We start from the raw sequence: 18,444 nt of genomic DNA, 5'->3' as shown, positions 1-18,444 counted from the left end.
GCAGGAAAATGGTCCAAAATAAACTTTCATTGTTGTTGGATTTCGAATTTTCTCCCGATCAGCAAACCACGTCAAATAAAACACAACTTTATTATTACACTTTCGATGAGCATGCTTATCGAAACTCGAATCGAATCGAAACGTTTGTTGTGCATTGTGAATTTTCGCATTGTTTACTGCCGTGTCTTATTCGTACCTCAAGGTAGTATACCACGATATATTTTGTTGTGAAAGAGAAAGTTAGGCTTATCTACTTTTTTTGCCAAATTCAATTTCAATTTGTTTCATACTTCTCATATATCAATTTTACATAAAAAATGATATATGTTCTTTTACCTTGTCAACGATGTACAAACAAAAAATACATACATAATAATAACATAGTAATCATAATGATAACTGGTCGAAATCGAAATGGGCTTGTACGAAGAGAAGTATGTTGGGACCTACATCAAAGTAAGCGTGTTTGGCTGTAAGCCCCAAATAATCAGTGTTTGTGAAGAGAAATGGAGAACGGAAAGAAATTCAGACCAGGTGGTTTGATGGTCCCAAATAAGGGAAGCGGGGTATGCCTATATGATTAAAAAAAAATAAAAGAAAAGGAAAACTATAGTAAAATATGAACCAGAATTGTGACCGAGCTATCATTTCTTTCCAGAGTAGGACATGATTTACATATAGGCCTACTTTGGTATACACGAAACTGTTGTTGCATTAAAGCTATCACAGGGTTATGTTCAGCAAAACACAAAAAGTGACATGTACAGCCATTAAGTCATTTGGTGCCTGCCGTCAAGCTCTGGGTAGAAAGTGCGAGAGAGGTAGATAGAAGGAGGGAGAGAAGGAGACGAAATAGAGTGCAGCAGCATTGCCAATGATGAATTCAGAGAGCGTGACGGCAAGGCCCAGATTGCAATCTGCAGCGTGTTGATACAATGTGTGTTTGATCGAACAATAACATATTATACAAATGAAATGATGAAATAATGATAATGATGATAGTAGTAATGAAATTGTAATAATTTATTTATCAGTACACAAAATTACAAGAACAACAAGAAAATAATAACAAAGAAATGTGATACTTTTTGATATTGTACATTGATATTATTAGTTTATATTGTTGGTAACCTTTATCATTTGGTATTTTAATGTTTAAATTGCAATATGTGTATGATTCGTTTTCAAGGGTACATTCTTTTTTAACAAGCCTCTGACTTTCTCTGAGCTGTACCTGCTACATTTTGTTAACATTTTATATCCAAACGACTGAATAAATGTATGAATTGAATTGAATTGAATTGAATTGAATTGAATATTGAAGTGATGGTCATTGCAAGATATTCATGGTAGTAAGATATGTTTCAGGGTCAAGGCCTAGTCCAAAAGGCCAAATATTTTGTTTGTTTTGCCCGTCGTTTCGACATGCTTAAAGGGGGAATTACAGTGCAGTTGAAAGTTAAAGCCTGAAAAGATGGAGTAGAATTTTCTTTGCACAACAATGAAAATTTGATCATAATCGGATAAAAAAGATAAGAAAGTTTTTCAGGAAACAGTTCTTGAACAGTCAATATGAATATGCAAATAGTGAGGTGATGACGAAATCCCCTCACAACTTGTCATATTATGGTTTGCACATGATTATGAAATGTCCAGTTTTTCATTCAAACACAGTTACGCCCCATGTAGTCTCAAATCCTGATGTATGTGACTGATCATAATTAAGTTATTCAACAAAGGATAATAATTATATTTTACACTTACGAACAGAGGCCTTTAAGTTTCGTCATTTTATTTTTTTACACGATCAATGGAAATTTGTTAGGTCATGACATCAGCTCACTTATTTGCATAAATTCATACAAACTGTGCGAGATCTCTTGTATAAAAAAAAAATAACGAAATTTCACAATTTCATAACTTCCCTAATCTCCATCCGATTTTGAGTTTTAATGCTCACTGTTGTAATCGTAAGATTTTACTTTTTCTTATCAGACCAACTTATAACTGTACGGAAATTGCTCGTGAATAATGTCAACTTCTGGATTGAAGAGAACATGATACAGAATTTAATGCATGCAATGTTTATCAAATCCTGATCCATATCATAAGAGCAATTATAGAAGAATCCACTAGAGTGTTTACAGAGAAAGATCGCGTGAGAGACAATTTACAACATCAGAGTCTAAAAATTTACAACTTAACTAACATTAATGAATAAGTCAGAGTTCTTTAGGGTGATAAACAAGACAGAGGAATTCAGGCATTCTAGGCCAAGAACTATTAGGAATGTTTTGCACAGAATACTTGCGTATATAACAAGTGACGAGTAATTCCTTGTAATTCATTCTATCGAAAGCCTTCAATCAGAAAGCAATATGAATCTTAACCCAATTCCCAAAGCCCTGATGGGAGGAACAGACCTATACGGCACACACTTTGTCCAATCTATGCACAAAATGTATATATTATTTGCACAAGCAGCACTCACAAAACATCGAATACTTCTCAAACAATGACAAATGAAGAGTGCTGCATTGACGTAAACAAAGTTATAGGTGTCATGATGGATATTTCCCAAAATTCACCGGGCTTATAAAGCTGAAAACAGAGCCGCGATGCATGATATGAAATACGTGCACAAAACATGTATATAAATCGCACTGTTAAATAAGACACTGGAGAGGTTTATATGGGGGAAGACTACATTATACCAGACTCGCGTTTTTTCTTTCCATGTCTCTCGCAGTTCCTTGCTAAGTATTCATCGCGCAATGTGTTGATTCCATTGCCGTCATATGGCAGGGGCATTACCCCTGTATACATGAGACTTTATTCCGGCCTCTGCTGCTAAAACATCATCATTATTCTGTTTGTATATTCTTTTGTTTCATGTATCTTGCGACATTTTGTGAGTCACATGGCTATCGTTTCCTGAGCCCAAGCTATAAAAGAGGAATTCCAGACCAGATAAAAGTTGTCCGAAAAGAGAGTAAAATACGAGAAGCACAACAGTGAAAAGTTGATCAAAATCGGATAAAAAGTAAGGAAGTTTTGAAATTTCAAATATTCGTGTTTGTTTTTTGTTTTGTTGTTTGTTTGTTTGTTTTTGCACAACATACCTAGAACAGATGATAGGACCATGAGTAGGGTCCATGATAGGACTTTGTAAATAAGTGAGGCGATGATGTCATCACCTCACATTTTTTTTTTATTTATCGTATACAACAAAAATGCGAAAATTCTAGTTTTCTTGTCTTAAAGGTATAACAACATAATTGTTTTTGAATAAGTTAATTCTAAATAATGATCAACCAAATGCAGTATTTGAGATTGGGACACTTTTGCATTTGATTAAAAACTGGATCTTTCTTGATTTTTTGTACATACTGTATGGCACATTATGAGGGGATGATATAAGCAATTCACTTTCTGTTCATATTGACTTCACTAACCAAACTAATACTGTTGTGCTTGTGAGATTTCACTCTTTCTTTTTAGACAAACTTTTATTTGTCCCGGATTTTCCCTTTAACCTTTTGTCTCTTTCCATCCTTCCATTTTTTTTAATCATTCTGTTTGTCACTACACTATTGTGTAGCTTGTTTACAAACTTCCAGCGAGATATGCCTGACTACACTATGGTGTCTGACTTCTTCGGGCAGGAAATGTCAGCGGAACCCGTGGCCTCGGTCCGATCTGACTGGCCCGCGCTGGCCGGGGACGACAATTCAAGAGGTTTCCGAAAGGCTTAACGGAATGACATCTGTCTCACGTCAGCGAACAATGATATAATATGTGTCTTGATGTTCGATACTGCAATAAACTCAGTAAATAAACCAACTAACTACCTAAAATGATATGATAAATGCAGTAATGTAATATTGCGCATACTTGTAGGAGAACCACATTATGTTAAAAACACGTACATGGTAAAGAAGCGTAGGAGATTGCAGTCGCGGTGGTGTCTCACGTCAAGGGAAATGGATCCCCATAAAATTTCTGACTTGACTTACATTCTTCTGGTAAGATGATTTCACAAACATTATCACCTCATATTGAGCTATCATTCGTGCATTATAGGAGAGACATGATGACAATAGGGACATCGATCGATGCTGGGTTTGCCTCGTTTTATCTACTACTGAAGAGACGAGAAGTTCTGAAGTGAATGTATGTCAATTTTTGGTTGGCCATTCCGAAGGTTCGTAAATATCCGAAAATGAAATAAGGTTATATTCATTTTGAAGGTTCGTTAAAGGTCTTGTTCACCTTTGGGAGCAGCGATTTAAAAAATGTTCAAGATATCACATTTGATGCATATGACATTGTGTAGGTCGATCAGTTGTATCGCAAAACATCCTACCATATAAAATTCTCACAATAAAGCTTAGAATTTAAGGAAATATAACTATTTTTCTTAATAAACCATAATTGTATACGGTTTAACCTGGAAACATAATTATAACTATTTTTCACATTTTGTATTTAACAAAATTTAACATCAATTATGCTGGTTCGAATTTTTACATTGGTTATTTCAATCTCTAACTCACATTTTAAGACTATTTTGAAACACTAATCCTGGGTTTTTGTTTCATCTGCAAATGGTAAACTATGCCTCTAACAAACCTCCGGGATAACGAATCATATAATTTCTATATTCAGATTAACAAACATTCGGAACAACTATGCTTGTTTTATTTTCGGATAAAGGAATCTTCGCAATAACGTTCATCACCCGACCCCCCCCCCCCCCCCCAAAAAAAAAAAAAAAAAATCAATTTCGCTCCCTGATGTAAACACCAGCAGTACAAAAATAAAATTGAAACTCCATTCTACGGCATTAGTGCACAGTCACGTGGTACTCAGGGTGTCTGTGGCAGCTAATCGCTGAGCGCAGTGCAGGCGTTCAAATGGTAGGCCTGTAGCGGAACCGCGACAGCCATCGAGAGTCGTTTCAGTGTTGATACCGACAGGTTATCGATAAACCCCTACGAATGGATGGCTGACAGTTGCCTCCAAAAGATACCACTGCAACTAGAGGTACTGATTCTTGTCATGCGTATCGACGATAGCTGACCCGTTTACTCATGTTTCTGGTGGAGCGTACTCGGAAGTTCTGTCTATAAGCAGGATCATAACGAATCTCTTTGGAATATACGGGAATATATCCATAATATAAGAAGATTTCAAGACAGGTGATGGATTGATTATGGAATTCATGTTTCCGGAGTGGTTTGTAGTTTGAATTTTTGCTCTCGTTATTTTCATGATCATGTTTGTTAAAAGTGACGGCACGTGAGATGTTCGTTTACTGGTGTATTTTAACCTCCGTAACAATTTAATGTAATTGTTTGTAGCGCAGGTATACATGTCCGATGGTTAATAGCTAAAGAACTTCAGATGTTTTATAATTGGAAACATTCATGTTGATGAGCATGAAGTTGGTTACGTGTGGATATGCAAGAAATTATTTTCTGACAATTGAATGCCGTATATAGCATAAATGAATACAGATGTATACGTAGAAAGAGTAAGGCCTAGAAAGTCGACCATTTTTACGAAATTCAAGCAATTATTATGAAGAGTTTTATTGAAACACCAGTTAATCACATTTTTGTTAAGTGAGATATTTGCGATTTAAGCTGCTAAAATACAAAGAAAATATATGACATTTTTTAATCATAATCTTAAGAATTTCCCTTGTCCTTAAACAGGTGAGGTACAATGTATCACGGAATAGGTCTTATGTTACTCTATCTGATAATGGACTTAATTTAGAATGTTTCCTAATTTAAAATCAAACTCTTCACATCTGATCTGTTCAGCATGATTCTCATTATAACTTTTCCTTACTCAGTGTATACGACCGCATGGGCCCCTCCCATTGAGATCGACTGAATTATGGATATGATTGCAATATTACTGGTCGTGGTTCTGGTCGAACTCAACTTACTTCTGGGCGTCGTCGAAGGCGGTAGGTACCCACACATATTTTGAAGCGTATAGTTCACTCGACAACGTCCTGGAAGTAGAAATACGGCTGCTGTGATTTATGGAATAACAAACGAATATGGAGCAGGGAGAGAAAGAAGCATTTTGGAAATGATAGTAAAGTAACAGCTAGAATAACGTAATCAACAATATTCTCGATAATGGCGTCATTGTCACTTTTGTTGTAACTATGATTTTGTGTTGTGTTATCACTTTTGTTATATTCATCATCGTCATCGTCATCAGCTTATACTGTTCATAATTATGCCTGCTTGGAAAAACTTAGCGATACATTGAGCTCCATAACTTTAACGTCAGAAAAACAAACAAACAAACAAACAGGTATTATATTTTAACAAACTTTTGATACGATTCAAAAAGTGAGAGAAGTACAGGTATATCTAATATACCATTTTAAACATTGCAACAATTAATGTAAAGGAATGAACAATAAAATAACATTTTATAATTATATTCCATGGCACCCTTGCGTTTAGTAATATACATAAGACGAGAGGCGCGTGACTTTTCTTTAATAATATCAAATTTTTTTATGTGTGTTTATATTATATTTACAGAAAACTAAAAAATGCATGTGATTAATTCAATGTTCGTTATTGCACCAACTAGTATAAAACAGTAGGTCCTAGATGAGAAACTAAGACAAGCTTGAATAAGTGGAAATATTGAAGAGAAACTGTATTGAGAATTGACAAGCATGTGGCAGTGACTGTCAACAACCCGTAAAATTACGATGTAACGTTAATTCTAACCACGTAATATCATCAGTTGAATAAACGACATGACATTTGCACAGGAATACCTGCCAAGTGACACTGCATGGGGTGGAGATGATTAAAAAGCAACATGGTTAAACGACAGCCGGGACACCATCGAAAGATGACCTTTTGATCGTGATACCGGAAGTCGAAACCAAGTGGTGACTCAGCGGACGAAATAAAAAGCCATGTTTTGTATGAGACCGACAAGCTTGCCCGCGATATTGGTCCTGTGGTGATTGTGTCTTCCTGCAAAACAAAGTCGCACGGCATATGCACCTGATGATACATGTTCGGCCCACTAATGTATATATATTTTTATTTTTGTTTCTATTTCTGATTTTTTTTTATAATTATTTGCTTGCGTTATACAAGTAGCGGACAATGGCAGAGCATCGCCCCAAAATAGTAATGAGCCCATGGTTACGTAGAGAATCTACTTGAAATCTATGATACAAAGTAATGTAAAATCGATATTACAAGCCCATCATCGCATTTTAAATATTTCATGTTGTTACTCAGCATTTCGCTTTGAATTTGATATCATGGGATTGTACCATGTAAAATGTGATTTGAACGTTTACTTTGCATTCTTTAAAAGTAGTAGGATGTACGTACTTATATTGAATCACAATTGAAAGCTCGTGGCAGGATTGGATAAAAGTTGAACGATTTCACTCTTATACAGCCTGAAATCATGAGGAGATAAGTTGTTTAGTGATAAATATTTACATCACAGATCAATGATAATTATTGAATGAAAGAATCTATATGATATATTTGTTTTACTATGATCTTGTTCAAGTTTCGATTCAGTTAGTTGCTTTTCGTTGTGTTGAATTTCAAAAGTCCTGACGAAGGTCTTTAGAACGGTTTAAAGATTGCCAATAAAGGCACTGAAAGTGAGCTGTCATGTAACATCCGCTTGCACCTCCTTCCCGCGTCGCAAGTTATATATATATATATATATATATATATATATATATATACAGGCTGTATATGTATATATTGTTAGAGAGCAATACTTTTCGGTTGTTTGTTTACAGACTCAGTAGAAGCAAGCTACTCTTTTGTGATCTACCCCATGTTTGTCGCTCTTCTTGTCTGTTTGGCCGCGTATATCTTGTTCATCATTATTTTGTGAAGTGCATGTCATATTACATCCTTCCGAAGAGCGTAATCATTTCGGCACTACATGCACGCTTAATAATGTTCTGCATTTGATATTTCCTATACTGGCTTCTATACTTCCATAGAGCGTTCTAAGTAGACATATTGCCTCCAGTGCACTCAACTTGCTCTGTCACACACACACACACACACACACACACACACACACAAAATCCCGAGGTCTTTATTGACATAAAAGCCTTTACTTGGAAGGTATCGGAGGGGGAAATAGGCTTGAGTAACACTGCTATTAATACTGCTATTCCTAACTTCATATTCGTGATTGCTCACAAACATACAAAAGTATTTTATAACATATTTCATATCTGCTCTTCGCCCTTGTCATTCTACTTCCTACTCGCTCAATGCAATAACCGGAAAACCCTGAAATTATCACGAAAGACCGCGAAAAGGACTCGCGGAAAATGATTTTACACTTGACCTAAAATTGATGTCAACATCTTTGAAATCAAGAGAATGATAATTAAAAAAAAGGAGAAACCACAATGTCACAATTGGGAAGTTACGCAAAAACTAGGGCATTGATGCAGAAGTATGATCAATTTTATTAATTTTGCGAAAAGACAAAACGGAAAGACAACCCCTTCTCGTCGAAGATGTATTTCAATATTTTGAACCCAGTTTGCTATGTGTATAAGTAGTTGTCTGATAGTTTCCTAAGGAGAAGGCAGGCTTTTTAGTAGTCAGGAAGACGATTTTTTTTAAATAAAGGTATGCATAATATTTGATGCATTATTAACCGATCAACTTATGTAGCCTCGCCAGGAATGACACAGTATTTACAGGTAAACGTGAAAAAAAAATAAACATTTTACAAATTAGATCATTCCTGGTAAATCTGTTAATAGAACTGTGAGGCATATAAATGCTATAGAGATGTCGACAGATATTAATATTTTGTGAACCCACTAGGAACAGTTTTTCTCTAGACTTATTCTCTTCCGTGCTCAGCAGGAGCAATCTGAAACTTTGCCCGAGTAGACTCGTGTTTGAAATTTTGTTCCTTTTTTTGTTCTTTCTTGAGTTTTTGTTTACGCGTTATTTTTTCGTTTGAAGAGGAGAAGGAAAAAGGTCCACTGATAAATCTGTGACGTTCAAAGCTTGCATTCTTGCTGAATTCTGATTTGCAATCCAAATCTCGGCAAAATGCGACAAAGGTTGTGAAGAGGAAAGTTTCGAAATGGAAGTGATTCAGACTTTCAACAAGATTGAGGATAATAAAGAGTCACACGCATGAACTTCTCGCACAAATAAACATACGTGTAGTATATTAGTTGTATTGTGGCGTGTTGTTGCTTATATTCATTCATTTTTTTCGTATACAAAGGAGCTCCTACCAAAGAGCCCGAATTGAACGTTCGTCTCGTCGGAGGATTCAACAAATACGAAGGTAGAGTGGAGGTCTACTGGAACGGGACGTGGGGGACAATATGCGACGACCGGTGGGACAGGTGAGGGTGTCAGAGTGGGTATAATGAGCCGCTAGCTCTCAATGGGTGTGTCGCGGTGAGGTAACTCTGACCAACGACCCTTTCGAGAAAAAGCTTGTCCTCCGTTTGTTTCAAAAGAGTATAAGTAATATATCAACTGTTGTTTTAAAAAGGAAATATTTTTTCCTTTTTAACCTTTTTTTTTTCTTTCTTAAACTTGTTTTTTCTGAGATATGGAGACCCCTACAATTATTTCAGTAGTTTGAAATGACAACGAGCTGTGTTCTGTTCCAGTCTTATCTGGTGTAGTAGGTTATATGGAACTATGCAATGCAAATGCTTGTCGACATGCGTTGGTTCGTGATATATCCTCGTCATCACCTTTGTAGCCAAACGAATATCTAATTCCGGGAATATATTTTATAATTTATTTAGTCACATTTCCTGGTATACACTACCAAATCAAAAGTGCCTGTACCATAATATTGCTATGTTACGATACATTTTGTTTTCATTTTAAAACAAGTATTGTCGATAGTATGTTTGTATTATCAGCATCATGAACAATGACCAAATGCACAGATGGTATATAGATGAATTTAACAAAGATGCATCTTATAGGTATATTGGTGTTGCTGTTTTCTTTTCAGTGTTCCACGTCCTACGAGCTTAGTTTTCTAGTGGAACACTCTTTTCTATCGTTATGATTTCTTCCTTTCTGTTACCATGGCAAAGTGTGCATTGTTCCTTTTTTTCTATAATACCATTTGTGCATATATTTTATAGTGATGTGTTCAATGATCTGTCCTCGGCTGGATGGAAGTCAAATTGACACATATACAACTGTACCACTTTGAATCATGCGATTTTTTTTTAATGGAAATAAATTAAGTATTGAATTGAATTGAATTGAATTGAATTGAATTGAATTGAATTGAATTGAATTGAATAATCAATTTTCGGCTACTTTGATACGCCCTCCCCTCCCCGTTAAAACAAAACAAAACAAACAAAAAAAACTTCGAAACAGAGATTCCCTCCATGACATCATCTGTCAATCATGAAGTGCTAATATGATTTATGAAAGACATTGCATGGGAACAATGGAATTTATAACCAGTCTTGATATAGAAAGGTATATTTCACTGTCTTTTGTTAGCATTTAAGTATTTGCATTGATTGACAATTGGTGTCATTGACATGATCGTAACTCAGAAGGGTATTTTTGGACCTATCCAAGTAGTCTGCAGATGAAAAAGAAAAAAAAATCGCAATTGAATAACATACGGCACATATATTATTTTGATATTCTTTTCGCCACATAGTAATGATCTGGGGCGGTGATCAGTAGAATTCACGAATCAAGTAAGTTAATTACTTAGTAGTTTTCTTGGCTAAGTAAAATGCCTTAACTCGTATTTTACTTTAGCATCCTGACTTTGAGGCAAAAATACTTACCACAAGATTCAATTTAAAACCGGTATTAACCAAGTATTTTACTTAGGCCGAAATCGGGGTAAAATACTTCAAATTCTGGGTTAAAGTATCGAATTGAATTATGAATCAATACAAGTCAACGTGCATTTGCAATGCGTAGTTCATCTAAAAATCAAGATGAATAGTCCTTCTTCCACCACAAGAGAGGTTTTGTTTTGTTTGTTTTGTTTTGTTTTGTTGTTGTTTTTTCGAAAAGACAGCAGCGCATCGGGCTTCTACGCGATGCCTGATGGCGTACGAATCTAGAACCTATCCCAGTATATCCATAATGATCCCAATAGTGACATTATCCTCACCAAAACCGTTTTCATCTCCCTTACAAACCATAACTCTTACCAACTATGTTCTTAACCACAGACTAGACGCTTGGGTTATTTGCAAGCAGTTGGGTTTCGGCAGCCCACTACAGATTTCCAGCACGGCACACTTCGGGACGGGGCCCGGGCCAATCATGCTGGACAACCTCGACTGCACCGGCTTCGAGCTCAATATCCTGAACTGCTCTCACTCGGGTATCGGAGTGCACGACTGCACACACTTCGAAGACGCCGGCGTGGCTTGCTCCAGACCACGTGAGTCTTACGTAATCAATCATCGTCTGCTTATGATATCACAGTTAAACGTGATCGAACGGTGATGTCATAACATTTAGATCTACATAGCGTATTTCATCATTGTCATAGAGCAATGCACATCAAGGGAAAAGTGTAAAGAGGTGCGAGAAATGAAAAAGAAGAAACGTGCACAAGAGTGTGCTAGACATACGTATCATGAATTGATTCAAAGCTGTAGTCAGGTAGTGCAAACAAAAGAAAAAGTCTGTCAAAACAAAGAAGTCATTCAAGTATCCAAAGGCAAATGGAGAGGAATGCATGGTCGTTTTTCTTCTTTGTCTCAAATCTTCCATGAATTACAAACAACGCACTTGACAACAGTTTTAACAACATCTTACGAACAAGACTTTGCCAGTATCGTTTATTATAAAAATCTCCCAATTAGTCTGCGTGTAAAACCTACCGAAATTCGTAAACTGCTGTCATTAAAACAATAGATTGTAATTTCTATATGACGTATCAATTTACGTGTTATCATTACCATTTTCAATAATTATGCTCCTTGCATCATAACTATCATTGCTGTCCCGTAGTGTCTTCTAGTCTTGACATTATTCTGCTTCACTTTTAGAAAGCAGTAAAAAGTGACAACAAAATCTTCTAAGAGATTGATTGCGCCGGGTTTGAAATTACAACGTTTTGGTTAGAATCATGTCGATTGCCTTAATCAATCTCGTCCAAATAAGGAAGTCATTACCCGAAATTTTCTTGACTTTCCCGTAGTCGCACAGAATTATCTAGGTTTACTTTTGCCCTTGTACGTAAAGCAACAATCGCGTAGTTAGGGATACAGAGTTTTATAGGGAAGTGCGGTCCAATTTTAGTCATTAATGAATAATAGCGAGAAAGAATGGGAACGTTAATACGGTGATGTGGCGATGGGTGTGCATGTGTATAGACAATACAATGTTTTGATTTAACACTGGTTTAAAGGCATAATTTACCATTTGCAGATGAAACAAAAACCGCTCATTACTGCTTCAAAATCATTCTAAAATGTGAGTTAGGGATAGAAACAACCAATGTAACAATTTGAACCAGTATAATCGATGTTAAATATTGTTAAACATACAAAATGTGAACAATAGTTATAATAAAAATATTTTCAGACTAAACCGTCTACAGTTACGATTTATTGAGAGAAATAGTGATATCTCCTTATATTTTAGGCTTTATTGCAAAAATTTTATATGGTAAGGTGTTTTGTGATACAACTGACCCACACATATGCATCAAAAGTGATATCTTAAACATTTTTAAATCACTGCTCCCAAAGGTAAACAGGACCTTTAACCGTCTGTTCGTTGCCGTCATTTTTTTTTTCTCTTCACTGTATGTATTTGATAACTGATTCTTGATTTTACCCATAGTTCTATGCGCGCCAAACCCTTGTCACCATGGGATTTGTGTAGACTCTGCCGAGACGTTTCATTGCATCTGTCATCCGGGTTACAAAGGAGCTCTTTGCAACGAAGGTACGTACCTAGACAGTACAGACGTAATATTTAAAATTAGACCAACTGTTTTTGGTCTTGCAGGAAGACTTTGCCCTGCATGACACGCATATTAATTGTGGATAACCATCACCAATTACGTTGCTAGAAATGAACCAGCTGTATTGGTAAAAATCATGACAATGAAGATATTAAAAACAGTGCAATTCAAAGTTCGTTAACTCATCAAAAGAGCGGGCGTGATGTAATGTATTGTGAGTGACGCACCATTTTGTGGGACAGCATTTTAGGTTTGATTGACCAACTTTCTACCTGACTTCGAGGACATTAATTAGTTGGTCGTTTAAGTTCTTATAAAGTCTTTTCACAGTGGAAGCTCAAGAAGCTCTTTTGCTGCGCAGCATCTGTAAATTTCTAAAAACTTATTTCTCACGTTTACAAAGTTTGAGATATTATGCCATTTTGTTTTATTTTTTTATTCTGCCCACGTCAAATTATGGAAATGATGCATGGCTAAACCACATTCACCAAATCCTTCCTCATCGTATAGGCCTCTCCATGGCAAACAATAGAGGAGATTAAGTACATCTTTTATTTCAGCAAAAACCTTCAACTGCCGGAAAAATATAATGTAAACAAGGTTAACGCATTTCCGAAATTTGGAAAAATATATTATTTTGTCGAAGGTCGCAGAAAAGGCAAATCTGTACGATTCTGGCATATTGAAAATGTCATACGCCCATTATCGCAGTCGAACAAAAACACAAAAAGCTTCATTCTAACAAACTGACTACATGATAACTGTTAAAAATAAAATACACTTTTCTATTCGCACAGTCGTAGATTGCACCTTACCCGCAACTCCCCCACAGGGGGCTCACTTCGTGTCGCCGAAGAGCCGGTACGCCTACAATGACGTCATCATCGTTTCGTGCAACGATGGCCCGAGTTCCACTTCATGGACGTGTAACGAACACGGCAGGTGGAACTTGCATCAACTTCCCTGCGATGCATTGTCAAGTAAATCTATCATTCCTACCACATTATACATAATACTGCCTTTTTAGAGGTGTTATAGAACTTGACATCATCTCGGAAGTGATATTTACCAAAGATATTACGATATCTTTTATTTTGCATCCAGGGAAAATAGAAAACTCCCAAGGGATTGTCAAGTGTTATAATTATTACATTGACAGGCAAGGCAATATTTGCTATGTTATAAAATGTGCATGAATACACATCGTTTCGTTCTCGCCGCGTCGTCAGCCGGACTATAGTGAGCTTTAGATTTGCGACGCGGACACTGGCGGACGGTTAAGACAACGATTGCATTGGCCTTTCTCCTCTTTCCCTTCGTCGTGTTGCAAAGTCGCTTTTGATCACGCGAGAACGCAACCTACAAAAAATTAAAATGGCGCCCTCTGCATCGTGAATTGAGCGGACGCAAAAATAGCCTAGCAGGCTTAGTGAAAACTCAGACGACGCGAGATATAGATAGATCGATTTTAATAAGCAATTTTGCGCATGCGACTTTCGCGTTGCAAAAATCTAAAGCTCCCTCATTCTGGAATTATATTACCTTACGTGACGTCATAGGTCGTAATATAACGATTTCGATCCTCGCTGCATGATTGCATTATGACCAGTCACCAACCAGTAGACGATTTAAAATAATATGCTACTTTGTACATTGTTTACCGACTGTTGAAAACTCTCCAGGTTTTGGTGGGTTTTTTTTTTTTTCTCTCTGCGAATTTATGACAAAATGATGATCAAAAACTAAAATGTTTACTTGTATTTCTAGGTCAAAATTAATAAGAACATAAACGTGATGACTGAAACGAGGGGAATTTCTTTTTCTTTTCTTTTTCTTCTCTCTCCACCCCCTTTTCTTCTTCTTTTCCTATGAACCTCCACTTCCCTCTCTTTCAACACGCAAGTTGTTTCCTAATCTACAACGCTTAGACCTAACTTGTGTATACTATGACAATGAATGTTCAATCATTTTGGCTTGAGTTATAGATATCCTCAATTAAGTGACCTCGTGTTTATTTCGGTCACAGTTCGTTATTCCGAAGGTTCACTATTCCGCTGGATTGTTATTCCGAAAATGAAATAGGGTTCGTTGGCCGAAGGTTCGTTAATCCGAAAACGAAATAAGGTTCGTAATTCCGTAGGTTCGTTGTGCATAATTATACGCATCTCTCTCTCACTCTCTTTTGCGAATTAATGAATCTTTGGAATGCCAAACTCATTTAGCAACTTTTTCATTTTGGATAAACGAACATTCCAATAACGAACTTTATTTTGATTTCGGATTGACGAACGGCCGGGATAACGAATCTTACCTGATTTTCAGCCTAACGAACCTTTAGAATATTTGAACCTTCAGAATAGTATGAACCTTCAGAATAATATCATAAATGCTCTGATTAACAAACATGCAGACATGCAAGATTTATATGTGGGGGAATGATGACTCTTGGAATAACGAATTTTATTGCATTTTCGGATTAACAAACCATAGGAATAGCGAACATCATTCTATATAATAATGTCACCTATACATGATGTCTTGAGCACATAGGGCGTTTCAAGCACATTTCGCGTTTCATTCCCACATTAGTTAATATCTCAATGAGGCGTTTACCACAATAGCCAATGTTTATGATTTGGTTAATCGAAGTGTTGACCGCCGTATGTATTTTTTTTTTCTTGCAAATACCATGATAGCCGCATTCGTATCTTATATTCTTGTCTTTTCCTCGGACAGGTGCTTACACCTCAACCGCCGTGCATTCTTATACCGTGATCGGTATCGGATCGGCTCTTGTTGTTATCGGCATCGCTGTCTTTATCTTCATGATCATATTCTTTCGGTCAGTTCTCAATACAACTCGATTGGCTCGTTTCCTAATCACAATCATAATCTGTCTGATTTCCGTTAGTTACAACTTTTGCCCCCCCCCCCCCCCCCCGTATAATAATACTGTAACTGTACGTTGTCGCATGAAAATTCCATCGTGGTTGTCAATCCTATGCTTTTTATACCCCCAACGATAACGAACAAGATTGAAATGCCGCCTTTGCGTGATAATTCATTAGTCATTAAAGGAGACCAAAGCCTAATTATAAATGCGGATTAAGTAAGGCAGCAATATTAGTAGAACATATCTGTGACACGTTGAAGAAAATCGGACAATCAAAATGTTATGAATTTTTGAAGTTTCTTTGCCGTCATCTCGCCGGATAAGGAGACTACTACACTAAGTGACGTCATTATGGACAAAAATATTAAGGAAATGTATAGAAAATATTCAACATGTTTTCATTTTTCTAGCAGAATGAGAGAGCATTTTACTTACCTCTTTCAGAAAGCAGAGGGAATGGACTCACAACATATGTCACTCGATGGAATGTGCACTTTTCATGAAAATGCTTTTTTTTTCGAATTCTGATATTTTCTTTTCTGGAGAATAGAGGGCAAGAGTTTTAAAGTTTGGACATAGCTTCTTCTCTTTTTTTTTTTTGCCTGGAATTTTAAGGCATTTCACGGATCTTTTATATATCAGATATTTGTTTTACTCGTGTTAGGACTGTGTTTAAACTGTCGCTGTGAGATTTGTTTTACTCGTGTTAGGACTGTGTTAAAACTGTCAATGTGAGATTTGTTAAGCGTTTTGTTGATGATGATGATGATGATGATGATGATAATGATGATGTTGTTGCTGCTGGGTTTGTTTGTGTTTTTTTTTTTCATTTCACAAAAAATATGAATCTGCATGTCAAATCTGAACATTTTGTTTTGTCACTCTGAAATGTCCAGAATGAAGCGTCGACAGCCGGTCATGGATCCTCGGGTCGTTTGCCCGTCGCTCTACGTTCCAATGACTGGTGGTAACTCACCGATCCCGTCTCCATGCCGCTCGAACTCCACCGTCAGTACGGAGCCTCTCCTTGCCTCCAAATCCTCCAGGGCCCACATGGCGCTCCCGCCGACCCCATCTCAGCTCACGCAATGCACCTCCCCATCCAACAACCACTCGAGCGCTACCACTCCGACAAACGTGGCATGCACGGATCGCGATCGGCATCAGACGGAGGAGTTCGTGTCATCAACGCGCGCGGCAGCCGCACTTCAGCCCGTCGCTCCCGCTCGTGCGAAGAAGCCGAGCACCGCCCCCAAACTGGCGCATTTTAAGTTCCCCCCGCCGCCACTGCTCCCGACAACGCCAGCCCCACCCAGTGGTCTGCAAGCCATCCTCACACGGACCAATGGTAGACTGACCCTCCAGAACAAGAGAAAACTGTGGTCACAGAGCGAGAGTATTAGCGAGGACAGCACTTCACCTGAAAGCTACATAGACATGCAGGGCAATGTACGAGGTGGCTCCCATTATAACGATGAACACGATAACATTGGTGGATGCATTGAAAATCACCGTGAATGAGGGCCTATGGTATCACTTACCGCCTGATTCCACTAGACGGCTTATCATGGGAAGGATGGCTTATCAACGCAATAGGAGGTAGAAAAGACTCACACTGTTTGATTTAAGGCCTTGTGGCCATCAAAATCCTGCTATCAAAATCCTGATGTATGAAGAAAAAAAAATTAAGACATACAGTTAGGATTTTTATATGACAGCTTTTACCCAACACATTTTGATCAGTAATTTCTCTTACAGTGATATTTTGAGCCAGTCGTACCAGAAACGAACGGTTCGTTGTTATCCATAAGATATGTATGAATTTCTAATATTTGGCAGAAAAAAATAATGTTCTCGTTTCCGTTCAGTAGGTTGTCAGAAGTAGTTAGTTTGAAGAAAAAAAAAGTACAGGAAAGATAACAACAAACTCAAGAAATTTTGAGCATTCTTTTCTTTGTGACGTTTAATCTCCCTGCGTATTGATGATCAGTGATTAATAATTACACACGACAGAAGTCTACAAAGTCATCCTAAAGCTTGTTACTCTTGTACAAATACGACACCATCTTATTTTACGTACAGTGGACAGGTTCCAAAGTGAACTCTGTAGAATATTTCCTGCATACACATCATCTCATTTACGTCATTGTGCAGCTAAATATATCCTTCTACCCAGCGACATTAACCAGTACTATCCACTTCATATCAGTGATTGTGAAGTGGATACCGTACTCATAACTCTTATGAGTATTGAGGAATTGTTTGGAAATTGTGGGAAGATGTAAGTGGATGGGAGTGTTGTATGGCGAATCCAAAAGCAGCACTGACCAGCCAGCCAGGGGGAGGTGTCCAGTATTTAAATGACTGAAATACTGGTGATCCCTGGTGTGCTGCTGACGACCCGTTGGAACTGCGATAAAAATCTTTCCTTTCTTTTTGTATTTGTACGGCGATTGTATATTTTGGGATGTTTTAAGATTTAGATGTCGCCAGACTCATCGATTGTATTGATAATGAAAGTCATTCTTTAATCAAATGCAGACCATGCA

At 37.2% G+C, this 18,444-nt stretch overlaps 1 protein-coding gene across 1 annotated transcript; it reads left to right on the top strand.

Moving 5' to 3' along the window:
• Positions 1-3,641: 3,641 nt before the first annotated feature.
• On the top strand, positions 3,642-17,416 carry LOC140236454 (uncharacterized). The gene is made up of 7 exons (XM_072316378.1): positions 3,642-3,738; positions 9,295-9,418; positions 11,252-11,466; positions 12,879-12,983; positions 13,800-13,982; positions 15,739-15,844; positions 16,792-17,416. The coding sequence occupies exons 1-7, from the start codon at positions 3,642-3,644 to the stop codon at positions 17,414-17,416; spliced, it is 1,455 nt and encodes a 484-aa protein (XP_072172479.1).
• The last annotated feature ends 1,028 nt before the right edge of the window (positions 17,417-18,444 follow it).

The sequence above is a fragment of the Diadema setosum genome, chromosome 13 (assembly GCF_964275005.1).
Source record: "Diadema setosum chromosome 13, eeDiaSeto1, whole genome shotgun sequence".
Classification (NCBI taxonomy): domain Eukaryota; kingdom Metazoa; phylum Echinodermata; class Echinoidea; order Diadematoida; family Diadematidae; genus Diadema; species Diadema setosum.
The sequence above is the reverse complement of the archived record's forward strand: the minus strand, read 5'-3'. Positions and strand labels throughout refer to the sequence as shown.